Genomic DNA, 23,192 nt, shown 5'->3' on the forward strand with positions numbered 1-23,192 from the left:
TGGTGGCACCGTGGGGAAGGGCTATTGTCATGCCCTTGAGTAGCTGAGAGGAACTGAGATCATGCAGAGTTGGAGTTAGCCTTAGCCAGGAGGACTGACATGTACTATGAGAGAGGGAAGGCAGAGTGTGTGAGTCCACATATATTTTATTGGGTAGAAAAGGGAGAAGCAACAGCATCTAGTCCTTTTCCTTTATTTGTATACTTTCAATAAAAATTTCTTCAAATTGGCTTTTTTATCTGTTGCTATGTAAGTCGACATGAAAGAGCAATTTGTGTCAGAAACTTGTAGGGAGTTTAGAAAAATGACACTTGTCTTGAGTCCTTGTTCTCAATCATGGGTGGTATGACACCCTGGGGGACATCTGATGACATCTGGAGACATTTTGGTTGACACAACTGCAGATGTGCTACTGGTATCTAGTGGATAGAAGTCACAGATGCTGCTAAACTTCCTACAATGCACAGAAAAGCCCCACAAAATAAAGAATTACGTGGCCCCAGAGGTCAATAATGCTGAGGCAGAGAATAGCGCTGGTGTAGAGCAGTGGTGAACAAGCTTTTCTGGAAAGGGTAAGGTAGTAAACATTTCAGGCTTGGAGGCACGTTGGTTTCTGCTGCATGTCCTCAACAATGCCAGGTTAGTGTGAAAGTAGATGAGGACAATATGCAAATGGGTGAACCTTCCTGCATTCAAACAAACATCATTTTCAAGAGCAGGTGAGTGTCCCATTGACTATTTTCCTAACCCATGATCTAGTAGAAGCTTTTACTTCTGCTGCAAACACCTAAAACATGGAAGCAGAGTTTACACTAATCTTCATTGGGAACAGCGATGAAAAGCTCTGCATTCCTGATGAATGTTGGTGCTGTGAGAAGTTGGCCATGTGCCTAGTTGGTGCTTAGTGAATGCTTTCAAATCCAGACAAATAATTATAAGTTGGTAAGTCACCTGTTTATTTCAGACATTAAAATCTTCCTATCACTACTTTTTCTCCTGAGATGATCTCCTAGGAGCCACTGGTCCTATCCACATCCTTGTGATCTGGGGCTTCTCATGTCTGCTTTTCTCCATGACTAGAGGGATCTCTCTCCTCTATCCCCAGACACATGAGTCTCTCTCTCTCTCTCACACACACACACAACTACGTTGAACTACATTGAAAGATGTTTATTTATTATTGACCTCATTACTCATCTAATGGTTTATTTTTCTTCTGATATTATTAATCAGCACATGCATACATACTAAACAGATACAGTTTTTCATTTTATTGAAAAAGACTCACTATTCCTTTTAGGATTTGCCAATCCCAAGCATTATGATATTATAGTTTAACCGAATCTTTAAGTCATTCAGAATCAAATCTTCACTGATCAGGCATTGAAATGATATTCCTTATAGAACTATAAAATTAAATTTACTTTATTATTTTACAATTTTCAAAAATCAAGAAAAATGCTACCTTTCATCTTTTTTCAAAGTTGTATAAGTTTCATAGAAATCTATCATTCTTGATTTTGAGACACTAAGTTAGAATTATTGTCCAGAGTTTTCTTCCTATGTTATCTTTAGCTTAGCTAGCAATAAAAGAATCACATCTAGATAGTGAGGAGAAAAGTTATCTTGACATTTTTAATATTTTCCACTGAAGGTGTGGCTTGTATTATGTTTGGGAACTTATATGTAATTCAACAGTTGAAAACTTTTTCCCTCATACCACAGTAATTAGCTTTGTATTTATTCTCAGCAAGACTAAAGTTCATAATGCATATAGATCTTTAAAGTATGAACTTTTTTTCTAATAAAGGATCACTTTTAATGTACTGTGAAGGAAGAAATGCAGCTAACATGGTTCAGACATTTCAAAAGAATTTGCCAGAAGTTAAAAACTAAGATAATAAAAGAAGGTAGGCCAGAGAGTGAGAAGATTAGAGGAAAATAATGATTAACTTATGGAAATTAGATGGAAGAGTAAAATAGAAAACAAAAGAATTCCTATGCATGATGGGCAATGAGAACCATGACAAAGAATGTTTCTTAAAGCTTCTACTTTCAGTATATCTTTTTTTTAATTTAAAAAATTTTTTTTTATTAACATATAATGCATTATTAGCCCCAGGGGTACAGGTCTGTGAATCACCAGGTTTACACACTTCACAGCACTCACCATAGCACATACCCTCCCCAATGCCCATAACCCAACCCCCCTCTCCCTACCCCCCTCCCCCGGCAACCCTCAGTTTGTTTTGTGAGATTAAGAGTCTCTTATGGTTTGTCTCCCTCCCGATCCCATCTTGTTTCATTTATTCTTTTCCTACCCCCCTAACCCCCCATGTTGCATCTCCACTTCCTCATGTCAGGGAGATCATATGATAGTTGTCTTTCTCCAATTGACTTATTTCGCTAAGCATAATACCCTCTAGTTCCATCCACGTCATCACAAATGGCAAGATTTCATTTCTTTTGATGGCTGCATAGTATTCCATGGTATATATACACACCACATCTTCTTTATCCATTCATCTGTTGATGGACATCTAGGTTCTTTCCACGGTTTGGCTATTGTGGACATTGCTGCTATAAACATTCGGATGCATGTGCCCCTTTGGATCACTACGTTTGTATCTTTAGGGTAAATACCCAGTAGTGCAATTGCTGGGTCATAGGGTAGCTCTATTTTCAACTTTTTGAGGATACTTTCAGTATATCTTGAAAAGGTTAGGTTACACAGGAGCATTACTCCAAAGATTTCAAGTTTTCTGCTTCAGAATAATACCAAACTCAGTATAGGGTGGTTTAAAAATTTCTCTACCAAAGTGTACTTTTTTCATAGCAAAAATTGGATAGACTTGAGAGGCAAACAGAAAATATCTTACCTCTGTGAATTTGGGGGTTGAAGTCCTCCTACTTGATTATCTACATTATCATACTGATTAATACCTACTTTCCCCCTAAATTGACGTTGCTTAAGTTGATTCCCAAGAATGTGAAATTCAACATTTAAGAAATAGTATTTTTATACTTCTTAGATTAAATCAACCTCTTTAGTGTTTAAATATTAATATTACTTTTTTTTTTAGTTTAGAAATACATTTTCAATGTAGGTATAGCTTCTATATTTTAAAGTGGGCCCCCAAATCTCTACTCACATCATTTTGGATTGTTTTGATAACATAATATCCTCACATCTCTTTACTATAATTGTGGTGTCAATTAATTTAATATCACTTGAACTGTAGCATTTTTTATGAGGTAGCAATAAAATTAAAACCTCCAAATATTTTATAAAAAGTATAAGGCTTTTGGAGTCAAAAAGCTTTGGATTTAATACCAACTCAGCCTCTTGCTAGCTTGTAACAGAGAAAAATTTAAGTAACCAGTTAAGTTTCAGTGTCTTAACCAGCAAAATGGAATCCTAATTTCTAGTTAAGAGAATTTTATTAGATAATATAACCAAAGTCTGAAGCTCAGTGACTGCAACAATGTAGCTCCCATTAAATGATCACTTCTATTATGACCAAACTATTTGAGAACATCCAAGTATTTTGAAGCAATTAGACTTTTTCCTAAATATTTTGCATTTTTATTCTGATGTTTTGCTTATCTAAACAATGAGATGCATTATAGACTGTTCTGTATAAACAAATACTAACCCTGTGAAATTTCTTATGCCTAAAATAGTTTTGTTTTGCATATTTCTGCTTGTAGAAAAATGTCACACTTTCAGTTTTCCAAGTACAAGTTGTCAAACAGGTCCTATCTAAACAAGAGCTGTTTTCTAAAGCCAGTAAATTCAAAGGAATTTAGTAAACTTCCCCAATTTTACCATTTTTCCATGTTACTTAGCAACCAGCTAATACTTCAGAAAAATCTCCTTTTTGTACTAAATTGCCATTGAGATTTGTGTCTGTTGCCAAACTGAAGATCAAATAGGCAATCACAATTTCCCTAAAGGACACAGCTGAAAACCTAGCTGATGTTACCTCATCGCCACTAAGAGCCCAGTGTTTTCTACCCTTTCTATTTAGAAATACCATTATGTGTTGTTACTTGTGCATAATAAATTCATAATAAATCCTCTGAGACTGGGGCTATAAATGGAAGCGCGTCATGTAGCCAACCATGCCTCCTTAATACTTAATATGTGCCCGTCCTCCAGAAACATTCTTTATTTGCTTTGAGAGCACATTAAATAAAGTATAATATGAGTAAGGTAACAGTACATTCTGTTTTGCCTGGCATGAATCTAGTTTACATCTACTGTAAATCAATTAACATTGTTAATTATTTTTTTTTAAGATTTTATTTATTTATTTGACAGACAGAGATCACAAGTAGGCAGAGAGGTAGGCAGAGAGAGAAGGAAGCAGGCTCCCCACTCAGCAGAGAGCCCGATGCGGGGCTCGATCCCAGGACCCTGGGATCATGACCTGAGCCAAAGTCAGAGGCTTTAACCCACTGAGCCACCCAGGCGCCCCTAACATTGTTAATTATTTTAACACCTCTTTTCATTCTCAAAATTTATCAGCTTAAGACAATAAGTTACATGGTCACCGTGGATCTGAAAAACTTGGAGGCAGTTCAGAAGAGAGCAATGGAGATAACTAGAGAAACAACTAAAGCAGTTGGATTTATTTATTGGTTGAAGAAAAGGGTAAACATAAGGAGATTACACTCTTCAAGGAGAAAATCCAGAAGAAGTTATTCCGAGAGGAATCGAAATCCTCAGCCTGCTTTCCAACTCAGGTCTGCATAGAATTAAAACTTTTACATTGAAGATATGCTGTATAGAAAGTAGCAAAACAGAAGATGTACATACTAGATTACACCCAGTAAAGGTTATTGTTCCCTATTTTTAATATTATTATTATTATTATTATTTTTTAAAAGATTTTATTTATTTATTTGACAGACAGATAACAAGTAGGCCGAGAGGCAGGCAGAGAGAGAAGGGAGGAAGCAGGCTCCCTGCTGAGCAGAGAGCCCGATGTGGGGCTCGATCCCAGGACGCTGGGATCATGACCTGGGCCGAAGGCAGCGGCTTTAACCCACTGAGCCACCCAGGCGCCCCTATTTTTAATATTATTTAAAGAACAAATAGAATATGAATATACTTTATGGTTTAGCAATTCACGTTTATAGAACTACTTATATAATGATAGGTCCTAGAGAAATTAGTGCAAATGTACAATGTGAAGTACATACTAGGCTGTTGATAGCTTTATGTTTATAATAGGGCCATGCTGAAAATAATTCACCTATCTATTAACAATAAAATTTATAAAGCATAGGATATTCAGGCAATGAAATATGCTGTACATGAACAAAAATAATTAAGTTATACTTACATGCCACAACATGTATGTGTTTCAAAATCATAGTGTTGAGAAAAAGACTTCAGTTACAAAAGAAAACATGCAGTATGGTTTCATTTTTATGAAATTCAAAAAAATAAGTGAAACTTTGTTTGTATGCATGCCCTAGAAGCAAATCCTCGATCAAGGATTCTGGTTCAGGGATTAATTTGAAACTTATGAAACTACTGATAATCACTTGTGACCTACACAAATGCCAATTATGGTTCCATGAAATAGTTTAGTCAGGAAAAAGAGCAGTAGAGGTGGGGAAATAGACAAGGACAGAAGTAGATCATATAGGGACTCTTTCCAAGGCAGTTACCACAGTGGATGACTAGAGCTTAATCCCCTCAGGGAAACTCAAGGGAGCCAGAATTCTGGACATACCAGAATTAACTTATTTTAGGTGCAAAGAGGTTAAGATATTTATACATCATTTTCTGTTAATTTTTGTGGGGGGACATGCAGTGAGTATGATGTAGGGCAGATAATTCAGTCAACCCAAGAAGGACACGTGATATGAGTAAGACATAAATGTTGGTGGTTTTAAGTCACGGATACTTGGAGGACATTTGTTATCAAAGCATCACCTAATCCTGACTGAACACGTAGTGCTTCAGCCTTTTCCAAAAGGTCCACTTGAAGGGAATGTGGAGAAAGGGAAAACAATGGGGAATATCTCATAGATTGGAAGTGGGGAGGAGAGAGTCAAGTCGAGCGGGTATGCAAGTGGTCTTCCGGCTGGGGAGATAAGGAACAGCAAGCTCAATCCCCATTTTCTCTGAGGTCCTTGGGAGTGAGGGTGTTATTCAACTGGAAGGTAAAGTAACATATAATGAGAATGATATACCTCCAACTCCTGAGTATACAGATCAATGCATTATTTTATTGCAAAGTGTCAAGGACACTCTTCCTTTATTGGACTGGTTAATTTGAAGGTAGTGCAATAAATTTCTCTACTCTAAAAACATTAAGATTGCTCTTGAACATAACCCAGGACGATACAGCTTCCTGGAAAATCTCAAGGGAGGGAGTAGGTTTAAAATGCTGGTGATGGATGGAACCATCACATTAAAGACTAATTGAAGATATTATTTTTTTTTTTAAGATTTTATTTATTTGACAGAGATCACAAGTAGGCAGAGAGAGAGGGGAAGGGAAGCAGGCTCCCCGCTGAGCAGAGAGCCTATGTGGGGCTTGATCCCAGGACCCTGAGATCATGACCTGAGCCGAAGGCAGAGGCTTTAACCCACTGAGCCACCCAGGTGCCCCTAATTGAAGATATTCTAAAAAAGTTCTATAATCATATTGTTCACAAAACCAAAATATCACTAATATTTATTTTCTTGAGGAAAATCACTTTTCTCATCATGGATCATGTATGTTCTGGTGGCTGTATCATTGACACTTGAGGTGACCACAGGAGAGGAAGGACGTGGAAACAAAAGGAAGTGTGTGTCTCTGATAATCCTTTATGTTTTAGAAAATTAGATGTCTGGATGAAAACAAATAAATGAGAAACTTAAAACGTGTTTTTATAAGCATCCCAGTTTCCTCATATATCAAACAAAGGAACATGGAGCTCCTTCTGGTTCTTAGAACTCTGTTGTTCCAAGCACAATTGTTCTTTCTTTGAATTTTCCAACTCAGAGAAATGTGGGAAACCAACTATATTAAACTGATTGACTACTAAAGGCATTAATCTGGTGAAATAAATTATATTCTCATTTATTCTTTGGAAGAATTTCTAAATTGATCATGGAATCAATTGCTCCTCCACCTGGGACATACAAACTTAATTAAACCACAGTATTTTTTTTTTTTCCAGGTGAATTTACTGGCCTTGCAATGACTATGTCATAGCCGGACACTTATTGGAAATTAAAGATTCTGAAAAATCAATCCTTTCCTTAAAGTGATAATAAATCACACTTTCTAAAAAGAATGTTACTGCATCCAAAGATATTTACTTAAAAAATGCAATCTCATGTACCTAACATCATACTTCAGGAAGTTTGATAGCTAAATGAGATTATTAAATATATATTAGCCTTGCCATGATTAATACTGTTTGCCTGGTAAGCTTGCAGATGGTGTACTCATATACTCACTGCCAAAGGTAATAGCAAATAGATTATAACAATTTACAGTATACTAATTTTTGCTGTTATAAAATAGCATAATTGAACTCATGTTTTCAGACTGAACTAAAGTGTATGAAATCGTTCACCTCTTAATTTTAATAAGTTTGATATTCTCTCTTTGGACAGTAAAGACATTTTCTTTTCTCTATTTCCCATTTCTTCATTATAAAACTACCATAATATGCTTATTTCTCTATTATTATTTTTCAAAAAGATTTTATTTATTTATTTGACACAGAGAGAGAGATCACAAGTAGGCAGAGACAGGCAGAGAGAGAGGGGGAAGCAGGCTTCTTGCTGAGCAGAAAACCTGATGCGGGGCTCGATCCCAGGACCCTGAGATCATGACCTGAGCCGAAGGCTAGAGGCTTAACCCACTGAGCCAACCAGGCGCCCCTCTTTGTTATTTTTAATAGAAATTGTGAAGCATATAAGTAAGAATGCAGAACTAGTCTAACATGTAATTGATTAGTGCAGAGTATGTCATATAGTTATCTGAGAAAAAACAATTTCTGGGATCTGTATCCTTTGTTAGTCCAACATTACATTAAACATGCTTTGAGATTTTTTGTGTCTCTGCTTTTGTTGCTGTGGTTACCTGTGTACTGGAATACCAGTGTCCATTTACCCCCACCTCTTTCTTGTCTTCTGTCCATTCCAAGCTCTGGTTGCAAGTCCTTCATGACCTGATGATACCAGACCCAACATGTCCAGGTCCTTGGTGCTTCAATCCTTCTGCAACCTTTATGATGTCTGTCGCTAGTTATTTGTAGCTGCTTGGTGACAAGTAATTTAGTATTGCTAAATTTGGAAACAATAATTTTTTGTGTTGTAACAGTTTTCATGTATATTTCTTTCCAACAACTATACTGATGAACTCTATGAGAACAAGAATCACGTTTCATATTTGTTGGTGAGTTCCAAGTCACCTACCCAATGCTGTATACTTCAAAAGTATTTGTATACTGGGGTGCCTGGGTGGTACAGTTGGTTGAAGAGACCAACTCTTGGTTTCAACTCAGGTCGTGACCTCAGGGTCGTGAGACCACCCCCATGTTGGGCTCTGTATCCGGGTTGGAGTCTGCTTAAGACTCTGTCCTTCTCTCTCTGCCCCTTCCCCCTATGCTTGTATTCTCTTTCTCTCTCAAATGAATAAATCTTCAAAAGTATTTGTATATAGATTGTCTCTTGTGAAATGGTTATCACTTTTGGAAGAAGTTGAAAAAATAAAAAGGTTATTCTTCTATGTACCATCGCAAATCAGTACCTCAGTGTATGCAGGAGGGAGCAAATCCACCTCTTGCAGATTCTTAGGAATCAGGTTTATGTGTATTTTCCTTTGAAAAACAGGGGTTCGAGATACCTGGGTGGCTCAGTCAGCTAAGCATCTGCCTTCAGCTCAGGTCATGATCCCAGGGTCCTGGGATCGAGCCTTGAGTTGGGCTCCCTGCTCAGGAGGTGAATCTGTATTTTCCTTCTCTCTGTCTCTGCCCCTGCTCATGTGCTCTCTCATTCTCTCTCTCACTCACTCTTTCTCTCAAAGAAATAAATAAAATCTAAAACAAACAAACAAACAAACCAAAAAACCAGAGGTTCAAAACCCAAATGACTTCAAGAGGCCCTCAGCTGGTCTAATAGTTGACTTGCTGTTTTTGGAGCAGTTTTATTGAGATATTATTCATACAAGTCATCTATTTAAAGTGTACAATTCAATGGTTTTTAGTATATTCACAGATTTGTGCAACCATCACTACAATCACTTTTAGAATATTTTTAACACTTCCTCTCCCAAACCCTATACCTTTATCAGTCACTCCTCATTCCCTTCCCTATAGGTTCTGACCTGAGACAACCACAAACCTCCTTTCTGTATCTGTAGACTTGCCTATTCAGGACATTTCATATAGTTGGAATCACACAGTATGTGCTCTTTTGCGACTGGCCTTTTGATTCAGCATAACATTTCAAAATCAAGCCATGTTATAACATACATCAGTACGTTATTTCTTTTTATGGCCAAATATAGCACATTTTGTTGATTTAGTCATCAGGTGATAGAAATTTGAGTTGTTTTCAATTTTTGGCCATTAGGAATAATGTTGCTATGTACACTTACTTGCAGAGTTCTGAATGGACATTGTTTTCCATATCTTGTGAAGGAGTGGGATTGCTAGGTCATATGGTAACACTATGTTTTACCTTTGGAGGAACTGTCAAATTGTTTTCGAAAGTGGCTGCACTATTTTGCATTTTCATCAACCTAAATAAAGTTTCCAGTATCTTCACATCGTCACTACTTCCTTTTTAATGCTGTCATGAAAACTAAAAAACAAAAACTCTTGGAGTATCAGGATAAACAGCAACTTGGCCCCAATTTCAGGGAGACAATGTGGGCATGGTAGAAACTAGAGTGTTGGGAGTTCAAGCCCATCCAAAGGGGGAGACAGTCCCTTCTCAGCTCCGCCCATTGTGTCTTGGAAGCTGTGGCCCCTTCTTGCCAAATCTGTTTTTTCAAGAGAAGACAAAAATTTGGATATTCCTGTGAAATTTTCCAATATTTATATTTTGGCAAGGAATTAAACAGAAGCCCATGTATGTCTGTCGGTTGTGGTCTGCCGTTTTGTGGTCTCTGCTACAGAAAGTACCAGTGGTTTCTAAGATCACAGACCAGTGATGTTGCAGCCACTATGTTACTTCCCACAGAGGCAACAACTGTTGCTCTCATAATTTCTCCATCTAGAGGAACTCCTCCCTACCCTTACCCCCTACCCTGACTTTATAAATTCTACAAGCTCTTTTTTGTGTAGAGGTACAGAGAGAATAACACCTCACTCTGGTCACATTTCTACCTGAAATTGAAGGGAAATGTGCTAAGTCAGATTAAGAAAACTTGTTTCTCTCATAATAGTGGTTTCTGGCCTCCTTCCAAGGAAGGAAGCTTTAGAATTTTGGTTTCCTGTTTCGTTCATCTCTTGGAGTTCCCTGCACTACAGAAGGGCTGTGGAGTTTCTGGTGAAGTTCGTGCATAACAAAATCTTAGCAGAGAGTGCGGTCTCCCACAGGGCAGACCCCAAAGGCAGATGATATGGTCATAGTGAATGTATATGAAGTCTAGTGTACTGTTCTGAATCTAGTTAGATTCATCTGTGTTTGTCCAGACTGCTGCATATAATCTGTTTACAGCTGTAATTTTACTGAGGTTTGCCAACTGGATCTAAACAACTGTAATTTTTTTTTTTTTTTACACTTTTAGAGTAGGACTTTAGCTTATATATGCCTTTGTGAGAATTGAAAAAATTCCCTGCTAAGAGAAGGAAATAGTGAAATGTGTTAGACCTGAGAGATGGCAGCCCCCAAGGCTCTATATGTAGATTTGCCTCGTGGCACTAGGCTTACCCGGGAGCAGACAGTTTATGGGAGGAGAACTGCACCCAGAACAAAAGGCTTTGCAAGTGGAGCATGGATTGCATTTCAGCACCACCCCCTAGACCCCCCATCCCTTCAGCCTAGTGTTTCTGTGCACAACCATGTGCTGAGTCCTTGTCTGGAGAGGCTACTGAGTCAGGCATTCCTGTCTTCGTCATTTATTAGCTGTATGGCCTTAGGCAAATCAGTTAATGCTCAAACAATTTGTGGCTTTTTCTGGATAATGGAGATCATAGTTACATCATGGAAATGTGGACAGAATTACATAAGAGGTGTTTGACACCCAGCACAGTGCCAAGCCCATTGTAGATAAGAGCTCAATAATCTGGATGTTATTATTGTTATTTTTATACACTGTACAGAAAAAGTATCCAAAACCTAGAATTGAGATATAAGGGTGACTGCCTGTTTTGCGTGTTGGAGCAGTACCCTCAGTACCCTCTGAGTTATTTCATCCTCTACAAGACTATTTGTGCCTGATTTAAGTTACTGTTTACTATTGGTGAGGGCCCTCCCTCCAAAAGCTATTTATTCAATATTGTAGATGTTTATCTGTCTAAAATGCAAGTGGTTTCTGGGTGGTAGAATAGATAAATCCAAAGGTTATAGTTTTATTGCCCAGTAGGAAATTAATCAGTTTTGTATCTAATCTAGTAATCTACCAGTTTTTCCGAGTCCATACATATTAGATCTGGAATTCTTTTTGTACCATTTTTACCATTCTGCTGGTTCCCTCATTAATATATATGAAAGTCATTTTGGAAAATTATACTTTGACAATGTCCATAGTGCATGCTTGGACAAGTATATAGTTTTGAATAAGTGGTTACTTCCTTTAATTAAACATGAGTACAACTTCTCCCTAACTATTCTGCATTTCCGGAAATCCTTGAGTTCCTAGTATGAACTAGAGATTAGTGGGGGAAGCCCACGGTCTTTACGTAGTTGGTGCTTTACCCTTTCTTTCCTATTAAAGGTCAGTGGGGTTTCATTTCAGGCTTCTTTCCAGCTATCACCAATCCTTGCTTTCCTTCTGGGATCCTCACCTTTGTCCAGCTGATGTTGAAGTAAACCAATGTTTCCAGACCAACCTTCTGTTTGTCCCCCTTTCTCCACGCCAGACATAAGCATCCTAAACAGTGTCACGTTTAAAATACCTTTAGGCTTGATATAAACACGTACAATGTTTAGGAAAAATAAGCAAAGGGTGAATTACAGAGTGTTCAAATTCCTGAAAACTGCTTGTCAGGCTTGCCTCCTGCCCCTCCCCCGCCCTGGGCTGCCCTCCTTCCCCACCTCAGTCTCCATTCTTCACTTAAGTATAAAGGAGCCTGCTCTGCTTTCAGCTAACTCTTTCCCTTTTCTCAAACTCCTCGAAAGTTCCCGTTGGAGTTTCAAATCATCCCTTCCAGCCACTACTCTTTTATTCCTAGGGGATGAGTTATTGAGCCTTCTACCCTTTTTGAGAAAGGTGTTAATTAACCTGCCATTCAAATTACCCCAGACCTAGGAGGATCTTTTTCAATCTGAAGGAAGCTCTAAACTGGTGTCTCTGAACTCAAGGTCCAGCTAACTGGCCTGGCCCTGTACTTTCGCTAGGAAGAGCCAGTTGGGGTCATCGCTTGACAGAATCCAGGCTCAACCGACCTGTTGAGAAGAGGCATTCAGTTCAGAAGTGCAGAGAGGAGGTGTGGGTTTTACAAAGCGGACAGCAGCCGGGGTGTGTGTGTGTGTGTGTGTGTGTGTGTGTGTATACGTGTGTGGCAGGGAAGGGGCAGGTCAATATCTTTTGAAAAGGCGTATGCTTCACTGTAATTTTATACTTGGATCATTTAAAAAAATCAATATTTCTGGGACACCTGGGTGACTCAGTTGGTTGAGCGACTGCCTTGGGCTCTGGTCAATTTAAAAAAAAATCAACATTTCTATAGCATAAATTGCATAAAAATACATGACGAAACTGACTGTTGGTGATGCACTAAAAATGCAGTTCTTGTCTGTATGGTGGGATGGGGTGGGAGGTGGAATTATTGGAATCTCCTGCAGATAGGAGATTTTTATATGTATCAGAAAGGGGCATGGATTTTTTAAATAGTTAAGAAACATTGTGGAATTTTTGGACAAAGCCTGGGTATAGGTCAAATCTGTCTATTGCTTCACATCCTTGAAGGGATTTTAAGTAGCTTAACCTACAATTTTCCAACCCAGAAAAAAGTAAGCTGCAATATGCAAAATTTCTAAGCTAGAATCAAATTCTTTCAAGAAGGTTTCGTTGTTTGTTTTTATTTTTTTATTTTTTAAGCCACAGAATTGGAAATAGTGTATGTGGCACATTTAACTCTTGGTATGTTCTGACAAGTAATAAACTAATGCTTATAACAGTCCCTGAACTATTTGGATGAAATATGGTTTGTATTAGTGAGTATGTGTATACATACACAATGTTATAAAGGAAGATTTATAATAACTCACTGACTAGTGAAAGATTTCTTCAGAAAACATAAATTACCATAGTTCTAAATAATAGCTTTCCCTGAGGGAGCTTTGAAAGAATTTACATTTGAATTGGATCCTGAAACTCTAAATGTGAATTTGTCACCCATTCTTCAAGAAATATTGTAGTTTTATAAAAGATAGCACTATAGAAATGAAATTCAATGACAACAAATTAGTTTGGTCTTTTAAATATTATTATAAAAATTATGTTTCTTTACTGAGCTGATTCTTGCTCTAAATTCAACTTGTCTTTATATAGCACCAAGAATCTAACCTCAAATGGATTCCATAAATAATCACTTCTAATAAATACCACAATTCTTTGAACTGTAAGAAGAAATCTCAGATGGAGAACTCAACCAGGAAAAAAAAAGCTGTTTTTTTTTTTTTTTTTTAAGGTTTTATTTATTTATTTGAGAGAGAGAGCACACAAGAACAGAACTGGGGTCAGGGAGGGAGAGGGAGAAGCAGACTCCCTGCTGAGCAGGGAGCCAGACACAGGGCTCTATCCAGGAACCTGAGATCATAACCTGAGCCAAGGGCAGATGCTTAACTAACTGAGCCACCCAGATGCCCTTTTACCTTGACTTTCCAAATCTGTATTTCCATTGTCAACAAGATAGGTATATAAAGGCATAACAATGACCATTTTCTGGTGCAGGTGTATAAAGGCATAACAATGACCATTTTCTGGTGCCTGAGGTCAAATGCATTCTAAGTACCAAAATATTTATGTCCTTATAGACTTGTCTATTAGTTTAGATTTATCTGTTTTGTCACTCCTAAGGATGAAATTGGTTACAGGAAATAATTATAGGAAGTTAATTTTTCATTAAGAGCTAGTGGAGAACAACTCATTTAAATATGCTGGGATTTAAAGGTAGTCTGTAAGTGATTTTCCTAGAAATCAATTTTTTTATAATGTATATTATATATATCTTTAACTGTAAGCTGAATGGATGACTTTTAGCACTGGCTCCGTCCCTTCCTTGCTATGGGCTGCTTACTGAAACTTTCTGCACATTTTCCTCACATACAAAAATGGAGATACCATATTAGTTACTTCTTAGGATTGGTAAGAGAATTAAATGAGACAACATGAGTTTGAAAACCACATGCTTAGTTGATAATAAGGGTTCAATGGCTATTATAATTTTTATGGTTAATAAGTTCAAATGATTGATGAAGTATGATTGAGGCTTTGGAATATGTCCTTTTGGTCTTGTTCTTCTTTCCAATTATATTTTACTTAGTGTACAATGTAGCTATCGTATTTCTACTATATTTCAATCTATGCTGTAAAATATTACATATTTGGTTTGGGGATTAAGAGGATACTTCTGACTGTTAAAATTACTCAACTCCTTTATGATAGAAAAGGAAAGGAAATAATGCCTCTTGATCAAATATATTGCCTCCTTTGTCTCTTTCTCCTTCATTCTTTCCTTTCTTCCTCTTCTCCCTCCCTCCCTCCTACTCTCCTTCCTTCCTTTTCTCCCCCTCCTCCTTTTCTCCTTGTTTTATCTATGGAATGGACAATACTCACCCTGGAAGAGCTGGTGGGAATAATGCCATTTGGAAAGCATACACACAGGCTGCATAGAACAACACAAGAAAGTCCTGAACTGTCAGTTCTCAGGGTCCTAGCACCGCAAACGACTCTTAATTTCCTAAAATTCGTCTAAGAATATTTTGTTAACAGCAATCTGAATAAGCTGACTCACATGCCACCATGATTTAACGTCTGCTTTGCTACTGAATCAGCCATGTTTGGCTAGCCTTGCGGTCTTCATTTTTCTTTGTGTTTATCCTTAAGCTTAGCAACCAACCAAACACTGAACGGAATATCAATATTTAAGAGTAAAGCATATTAGTTTACTAACTGTTCCACTGACAGACTGAGTTTGTATGGCTTACATTTTGTATTTCTTTTTGTTTTACTTACGATATTCTCAAAGCATGAAATTTTGACTCCCCCGTCCAATTTTTCACAAGCTTTCAAATACCGGTAAAAACGTGAACTAGAGATATTTTATGTGTCTCTGGTTCGCATAAGAGATTGCCGTTAAGTGGTGAATATACAAATGTAAGAACAGGAGAACAATTTTATCAAAGAATCAAAAAATAACAAATATGTAAACATATTTGGATGGAAGGATGGTTCTCTTAAACCAGTAACAAAAATTAAAGCCCTCTCCCCACCCATGTAAATAGGTTTTTCCTTTTGACCAAACAGCTATAAATCTGTATTTCTTGACACAAAAGTGTTTGGTTTACTGAAAGCAAATTTTAAACATTTTTTATTTTTATGCCATTAAAAAATTATATCACACATTTGTAATCATGGAATTATGGTCCTTATTGTTTTACCTCGAAAAGGACTCGACAGTATTTACTCCAAACGCGTTTTACATATACTAAAAATGGAACATTTTTTGAAAAAATGAAAGCGAACATGTGTCATTTCAGGCATCGAATTGGACTAGGCAAGGGAAAAGTAACCAGTGTTTTTCTGCATCAGCTCTGGGCTCTGAATGGCATCTCTTCCACCAATCAGAGAAACCTTCGGAGTTAGCAGGGTCTTTCAAGATGGTTATTTAATACCCTCACGTTACAGATAAAGAAACCGGAGGCCCAGAGTAAGGGACCTGTGTAAGGGCCGGAGCTCTCCAGACACCGCGGCCAGGATCTTCCCCCAACTTCACTATTAACGTCACGCCATTTTTCTTTACGACCCACATAAACATAATTTCGAGTCTTTGGGAAAGATGACAGGAAAATCGCAGGGTTTCTGGGCCGTTTTCCTCCCGTTCCTAACCCGTTTAGACTCCCTTTTGTCGCCTCCGCCGCGTCCGCAGCCGCCCCGCGGAGCCGCGCTGCGGGAAGAGGCGACCGGCCCGGGCAAGCGTCCTTCTCCGCGAGAGGACACTTGTCCCGCGCCCGCTTCCCGTCGCCACAGGCCCCGAGCTGGACCAGGCCCGGCTCCTAGGCCGCGTGATGCAGCCCAAAAAAGGTGCAGCCTCGCACGTGTCCCCGCCGGCGCCCCGGCCCCTGGCGACCAGGCCTCCCGCGCCGCCGCCCAATCGCCGCGGCCGCTTCGCGCTCGGGCCACGTCTGCCGGCCGCCGGGCACCGACACCCGGAGCTGCGCCGCCCGCCGCCATGCGGTTCCGATTCGGGGTGGTGGTGCCGCCCGCGGTGGCCGGGGCCGGGCCGGAGCTGCTGGTCGTGGGGTCGCGGCCCGAGCTGGGGCGTTGGGAGCCGCGCGGGGCCGTACGCCTGAGGCCTGCGGGCACCGCGGCGGGCGCGGGGGCGCTGGCGCTGCAGGAGCCCGGCCTGTGGCTCGGGGAGGTGGAGCTGGCGCCCGAGGAGGCGGCGCAGGACGGGGCGGAGCCGGGCCGCGTGGACACGTTCTGGTACAAGTTCCTGAAGCGGGAACCCGGAGGAGAGCTCTCCTGGGAAGGTACTGGGAGCTGGCGTCCCCCGCCGAGCGCGCCCCGGGGACCGCGGCCTCGACCTCGGCCTGGGGCGCCCGCCGGTGCCCGCTGCGCGCTCCCCGCGCGCTCTGCCCGTCTCCCCGGCTTCGAAATCTGCCCCTGAACTCCCCGGGCGCCCCGGCGGGCCAAACAGTGGCCACCCGCCGCGCCTCGGGCTCGGGACGCGTCCCGGATCCCTGCCCGGCTCCTGCGCGCCGGCCCGCCCCTTCGCTCCCTGACCCTCCGCCCTCTTTCCCACAGGCCCGGTTCCCGGGGTGTTTCCTGGCGTGTCGGCGTCGCGGCCCGGTTTCCTAAGTGACCTCCGCCCCGGGGCACCCGTCCTCCCCGCGCCGGTCCCTGGCCGCCTGGCCCGCCCTGCGGCTCACGGGTTCTCTCCTGAGCTCTGTCCTAGTGTTTCGGCGTCCCCGTTTACCCCCTCGTTCCCTAAGAAATGACCCAACCGGTGAAGCTGCCCTGTTCCCTCATCCACGTGCTTGTGTATGGGGTTTTCTTTCCTTAGCGCTGAGAGCAAAGACATTGAGTCTTTCTCCTTTCGGATTTTTTAATTTATTGATATATACTCTGATTTCCTAAGATATAAAATCAATTTATGCTAGTTGTAAAAAAAAAAAAATCAAATTTCAAGGTAAAAACTTCTTCCCTCCACTGCCTTCTGCCCAGTACGTGTCTGCCTCTAGCTACCTATCATGTATCTATCTCACGCACAGACTGCATAATATATGATCCTGTATCTTGCTTTTTCTTGATTAACGATATGTTGCCAATACTTTTTAGCGTTACTCCATATAGATGCATTTTATTTTTTAAAAGGCAACAAAATATTCTGCGTCTAACTACTGCGCATTCAGATGGTTTTCGTTTTCCTCTGTTTTAAACAGTAGTAGCTTAACTGAAAGTCCGTGTATGGAGTTATCTTTGAGTATTTGGGAGTGTTGCTGTATGGTAGATTCTGAAAGGTGCACTTGTTAGGTCAGCGTGTGGCCGTATTTTACATTTCAATAAGGACTGCCAAGTTATACCCTGAAAAGGCTATACCAGTGCAGACTCCGTCCCCAAACCACCCCCCCACCTCCCCCAGCAAGGTGTGAATTTAGACAGCTCTTTCTTTAAAAGTGGTGTGCAAGGTAGAGGATTGGAGTATGTGTGATCAACAGTTGTCTAAAGCTGATGAAATGAATGTCTCTTTAGAAGCTTATATGACAAAAATGGGCCATTTAGTCCATAAGGGTGTGGAAACAAAGAATCAGTAAAGAACACGAGTATTCTGTAATACGTTTGTGTACTATCCTTGTTCCACTTGGTTTTATGAACGGGTGGCATTCATTCTCATTTTGTATTCCGGTGCCTGAATGGAAGGGTGTCCTCACCGGCTTATGCCCTTCTTTACAGGATACAACTTTTATTAATAGTATTATATAATATTTTTAACAATAAAATATCTGCTAATTTTAATAAAAATTATGGACTAGTTTATATAACATTTTAAACAATAAAATATCTGCTAATTTTAATAAAAATTATGGACTAGTATTATATAATATTTTTAACAATAAAGTATCTGCTAATTTTAATAAATATTATGGACTTTCCCCTCCGTAGTTCTCCTTTTCTGTTTTTAGCTTTACTGATATTCCTCCCAAAGTTCTAAATAATTTGCTTCTATTGCTATTTCTTAATGTATTACATGTAACTTTTCTGTTCTTAGATTTTGAGTTTCTATATAAATTATATATAACATTTTAAAATTAAAATTAGACAATATCTACTGACAGTAGCTGTGTATCCATAAATCTAACCATCATACTTACTGTGAAATGTGAGGAATTTAAATTCATTATCTCTCTGCTCCCTGCTGGTTTTTATATTATTATCTTATGTAGAAATTATCTATGTATAATTGTTGACTTGCTATTATATAGAAAGTTCTGTGTTATAATAATTGTACTGTGCAGAAAGTTACCCCTGTATAAGAAGGTAAGAAAAATAGCTGACACACATTCTTTTCCCTCTCCTTACTTTGGTTATTTTCTCTTTATTGGTAAGTTTTGTATAATTTATATTGTGTTTTATAATTGTTACTATTCCTTCTTGTTTTGGATTGATAAGTTGATTCTAAAAATGGTAAGTTAAAGAGCATTATGAGAAGCATCATAGTCAGCGTTTAAGAGTAAGGATTCTGGAGCCAGAATGCCTGTGTTCACCAACCCATGTGTGACCTTGGGCAAGTTACTTAACTTTACTGTGCTGTCTTTGTTTTATTTTTTTCTTTTTTAAAGATTTTACTTATTTATTTGACAGACAGAGATCACAGTTGGCAGAGAGGCAGGCAGAGAGAAAGGGAAGCAGGCTTCCCGCTGAGCAGAGAGCCAGAAGTGGGGGTTCGATCCCAGGACCTCGGGATCATGACCAGAGCAGAAGGCAGAGGTTTTAACCCACTGAGCCACCCAGGGAGCCCTACTGTGCTGTCTTTGAAAGAACTAAGCTGTCTAATAAATCTAAAAGAATTAGGAACAGGACTTACATTAAGTGTTAAATAAGTGTTAGTGATCGTTATCTTTACTGTTACAATTAGGAAATAATTATTGCAGAACCAAGTAGTGCAATTAGACTCATAAAAAAGGAAATGTAATTCTGTGACATGGAACACAGGGAAGGGATTCTTTTCCCTTAACACTGTAAGTGTTAAGATACCCAGGTTTGTTTTACTTCATATTTGGGTGGTAATGTTCTTCTACAACTTGTGTAAAATTTCTAGGTAATTTTTTTTTTTTTTAACACTGGAAGCAGCACATTGATCATCAGAATTTCCTAGCTTGACTGCAGTATTTGATGAATGCAAACTTCTCATTTTTTGGAAAAATTTTTGCCTTGAAAAATTGGGATTCTTGTTCTAATTTTCATTGATGTAGTGCGTTCAGAGCACAACTATCTGGGACTTTTTTGTTTTTGTTTTTGTTTTGTTTTGTTTTGTTTTGACTTTTTTGTTTTTAATTGAACTCCCAGGTTAGTTACATTGTTTTGGATGCCATATCTTCCTTTTTCTTAAATATCTTACTCATTTTGTTGAGTTGAATCCTAAAATAATTTTGAAGAAACAGTAAATGGGAGATAAAATATCTGAATTCTCAGTTTCTTGAAAATGTCTGTATTTTGCCTTCACACTTGACTGATCCTTTGGTATTCTAGTCCAAATTAATTTTCCCTTTGAAACCTTTGCTTCAGTACCTTGTAGTACCCATTGTAATGGATAACTGTGATGCCAAACTAAGCCCATTCCTCTATAGGCAATCTGTTTTTTTCCTCCCTCTTTTGAAGACAGCCTTTCCTTAAGTTATTTTACCAGGATGTATCTGAGTCTCTCTTGTTTATATCACTTGACAATGGGTTGGATCTTTCTATTTCAGTAATTGTTTCTTTTAACTCAGGGAGATATTTTATTATTTCATTTCCTCCCCTGTTTTCTCTGTTCTTTCCTCTGAAATGGCTGTTAGCCATATAATCTACCTTTTGCATACATGTGAGTATCTTTTTTCTCTTATATTTTCCATGGTTTGTGTTTGGATGAATTTTCCTGACAATATTTCCCAGATCACTGCTTGATTTTTAATACTAGCTATTCCATCATTTAGTGCTTACACTGGATTTTTTTACTTCTGGCAATCATATTTTTAATCTTCTGCATTTTTCTGTTATTCTCTCTGATTTCTTTTCTTTTTTTTCATAGCTGCTTGTTCTTCCTGTATGGATACAATTAATACCTGAATCTTTCCGATGACATTAGATAGAATTCATTAAAAGTTGTTTCTGTCTTGCGTTAACTTTTTTTTCTTTATGGGCAATTTTTTTTTTATGCTGTAGGTTTTCCCTAAATATTGGACAATCCTTGGATGACCATTCATTTTTATGAATAAAGTATATGTTGATTAGTATAGGCAGCTGTGCTTGTTTCTTGTTTAAGTTGTTTATCTTTACCCCAAATCTCCTCTAAGTGGGGGGACATGCATGGGATACTGTGTAGTTTGACAGATTTCCTTCTTTAGGGTGTGAGGCTGGGGAGCCAGTGAGCTCCAGGTACTTACCATTAGCAAAGTAAAAACAAACAAGTAAATGAAACTTTACTATGGGGAAATATATTTTAGCATATTTTATTCCTAAATGGAGTTGCCTTTTCTTTCTTTCCTTCTTTTTTTTCTCCTTTTCCTCTTCCTCCTCCTCCTCCTCCTCCTCCTCCTCCTCCTTCTTCACTTTCAACTCTACTGGTAGATCCACAGACATCTCAAGATCTGTTCACCTAGATCTCTAGCCCATATCCCCTGGGGCCCTTTCCAGGAAAACCCTTCCCTCCTATGTTTAGAGCACACTGAATTCGTGTTGAGGATATGGTGGGAAGGAGGCATGTGGGAAATTTTTCCTTGCAGTCTTTTCCAGGTTGCCATCTGTGTGCTCATTAGGTGTCTTCTTACCTGTTGCTTTTTTAGAAGTCTTCCCTAACTTTTTTAGAAGTCTTCCCTAACTCACCCCTTAATCTTTCTCATAGTGCTCTTCCTTTCTTCATACCTCATCTCACAGTTGAAAAGCACATTAGTTATATTGGCCTAGACTCTTTGATTGCAAGTAATAGAAATGGAGTGTGAACCGGTCTAAAAAAGAGAAATTATTATTAACTCATAGAAACAAACTAAAAGAAACATGGAGTTTAACCTCTCTGCTCTCACTTGCTCTCCAGCTGTCTCTCTTCCCCGTGGGTTTGCTTTACTCTGGTATTGACCTCATTCCCTCAAGCAGTCTCTACCAAGCTAGACTTCCCAACAGGGAGCTCCAGGCTTTCATACTCAAATCCAGAGAAGGAAAAAAAAAAAAAAAAAAAAAAATCTTCCCTGACAGCTCTAGTTAGAAAAATGTGTGGGAGAAATGGGAATTTACCTTCCTGGAACCCAGTCATTCTTGCCAGGAAGGTGGGAATACCATGAGTATTTCCAACAGCAAACACTTTTTGAAGTAGGCGAGGAACACTTCCCTCCCAAAAGTGACTGTTTCAGGGGCAGTTTAGAATATGGTGGGCTGTTAGTTCACAGAAAACACAACAAACAGTTGTTTAAACAAATAAAGGTTAATATTTATGCTATAAAAAGTACATAGAGAGATGGTGATGGTAATGGCCCACAGCCCATGGATGTTTGGAGAGGTGTTATTGTATTTTCTTGGCTTTTTCCTCAAGACAACAGTCTAGTCATCACATCTGCATCCAGTGGAATATGGGAGGAGAGAGAAGATTGGCAGTATCACCCGTGGGTGTCCCATGTATCTGGAAAGCTGTAACCTCAGCAGATTACTCCTCCCCACAACACGCATACTTCCTTTCAGTTGGTGGTTATGAATAAAGCTACTACAGTGATGCGCAAGTTTTTATGTAAACTTAAAGTTTTTAAATCAGTTGGGTAAATACCTAGGAATGGGTTTGCCAGAGCATATGAAAGTGTATTGAGCTTTTTAAGAAACTGTCAGACCATCTTCTGAAGTGGCCATAGCGTTTTTCATTCCCACCAGCAATGAATGAGGGTTCCTGTTGCTACACATTCTCATCAGCAATTGATTTTGCTCAGATTTGGGGTTTTAACTATTCTTACAGTTGGGCAGTTGGTATCTGATTTTTTAAATTTGTGAAAATACATGATGTTGAGCGTCTTTTTATATGCCTATTTGCCATCTGTATATCTTTTTTAATTGGGTGTCTGCTCAGATCTTTCTTCCATTTTTTAGTTAGGTTGTTTGTTTTCTTTTTCCTTTTTTTTTAATTTTTTTATTTTAATAAACATATAATGTATTTTTATCCCCAGGGGTACAAGTCTGTGAATCGCCAGGTTTACACATTTCACAGCACTCATCATAGCACATACCCTCCCCAATGTCCATTTCCCCACCACCCTCTCCCGTACCCCCTCCCCCCAGCAACCCTCAGTCTGTTTTTTGAGATTGAGTCTTTTATGGTTTGTCTCCCTCCCATCTTTTCATTTTTTCTTTTCCTACCTTCCCCCACCCCACCCCCCCGCCTTGCATCTCCACTTCCTCATATCAAAGAGATCATATGATAGTTGTCTTTCTCCAACTGACTTATTTCGCTAAGCATGATACCCTCTAGTTCCAACCACGTCGTCGCAAATGGCAAGATTTCATGTCTTTTGACGGCTGCATAGTATTCCATTGTGTATATATACCACTTCTTCTTTATCCATTCATCTGTTGATGGACATCTAGGGTCTTACCACAGTT

General features: G+C 39.2%; 1 protein-coding gene across 2 annotated transcripts in view; it reads left to right on the forward strand.

Moving 5' to 3' along the window:
• Window positions 1-16,587: 16,587 nt before the first annotated feature.
• The window catches only part of EPM2A (EPM2A glucan phosphatase, laforin), a gene marked incomplete at its 5' end in the record, with an annotated part of 114,157 nt that continues 107,552 nt past the window's right edge, over window positions 16,588-23,192 (forward strand). For both annotated transcript variants that reach the window (XM_080805670.1, XM_080805671.1), the window contains one exon: window positions 16,588-16,888. In XM_080805670.1, the coding sequence (XP_080661796.1) occupies window positions 16,588-16,888 (301 nt within the window). The remainder of the gene's footprint in view (window positions 16,889-23,192) is intronic.

Source organism: Martes martes (assembly GCF_963455335.1).
Source record: "Martes martes genome assembly, chromosome: 6".
Lineage (NCBI taxonomy): Eukaryota > Metazoa > Chordata > Mammalia > Carnivora > Mustelidae > Martes > Martes martes.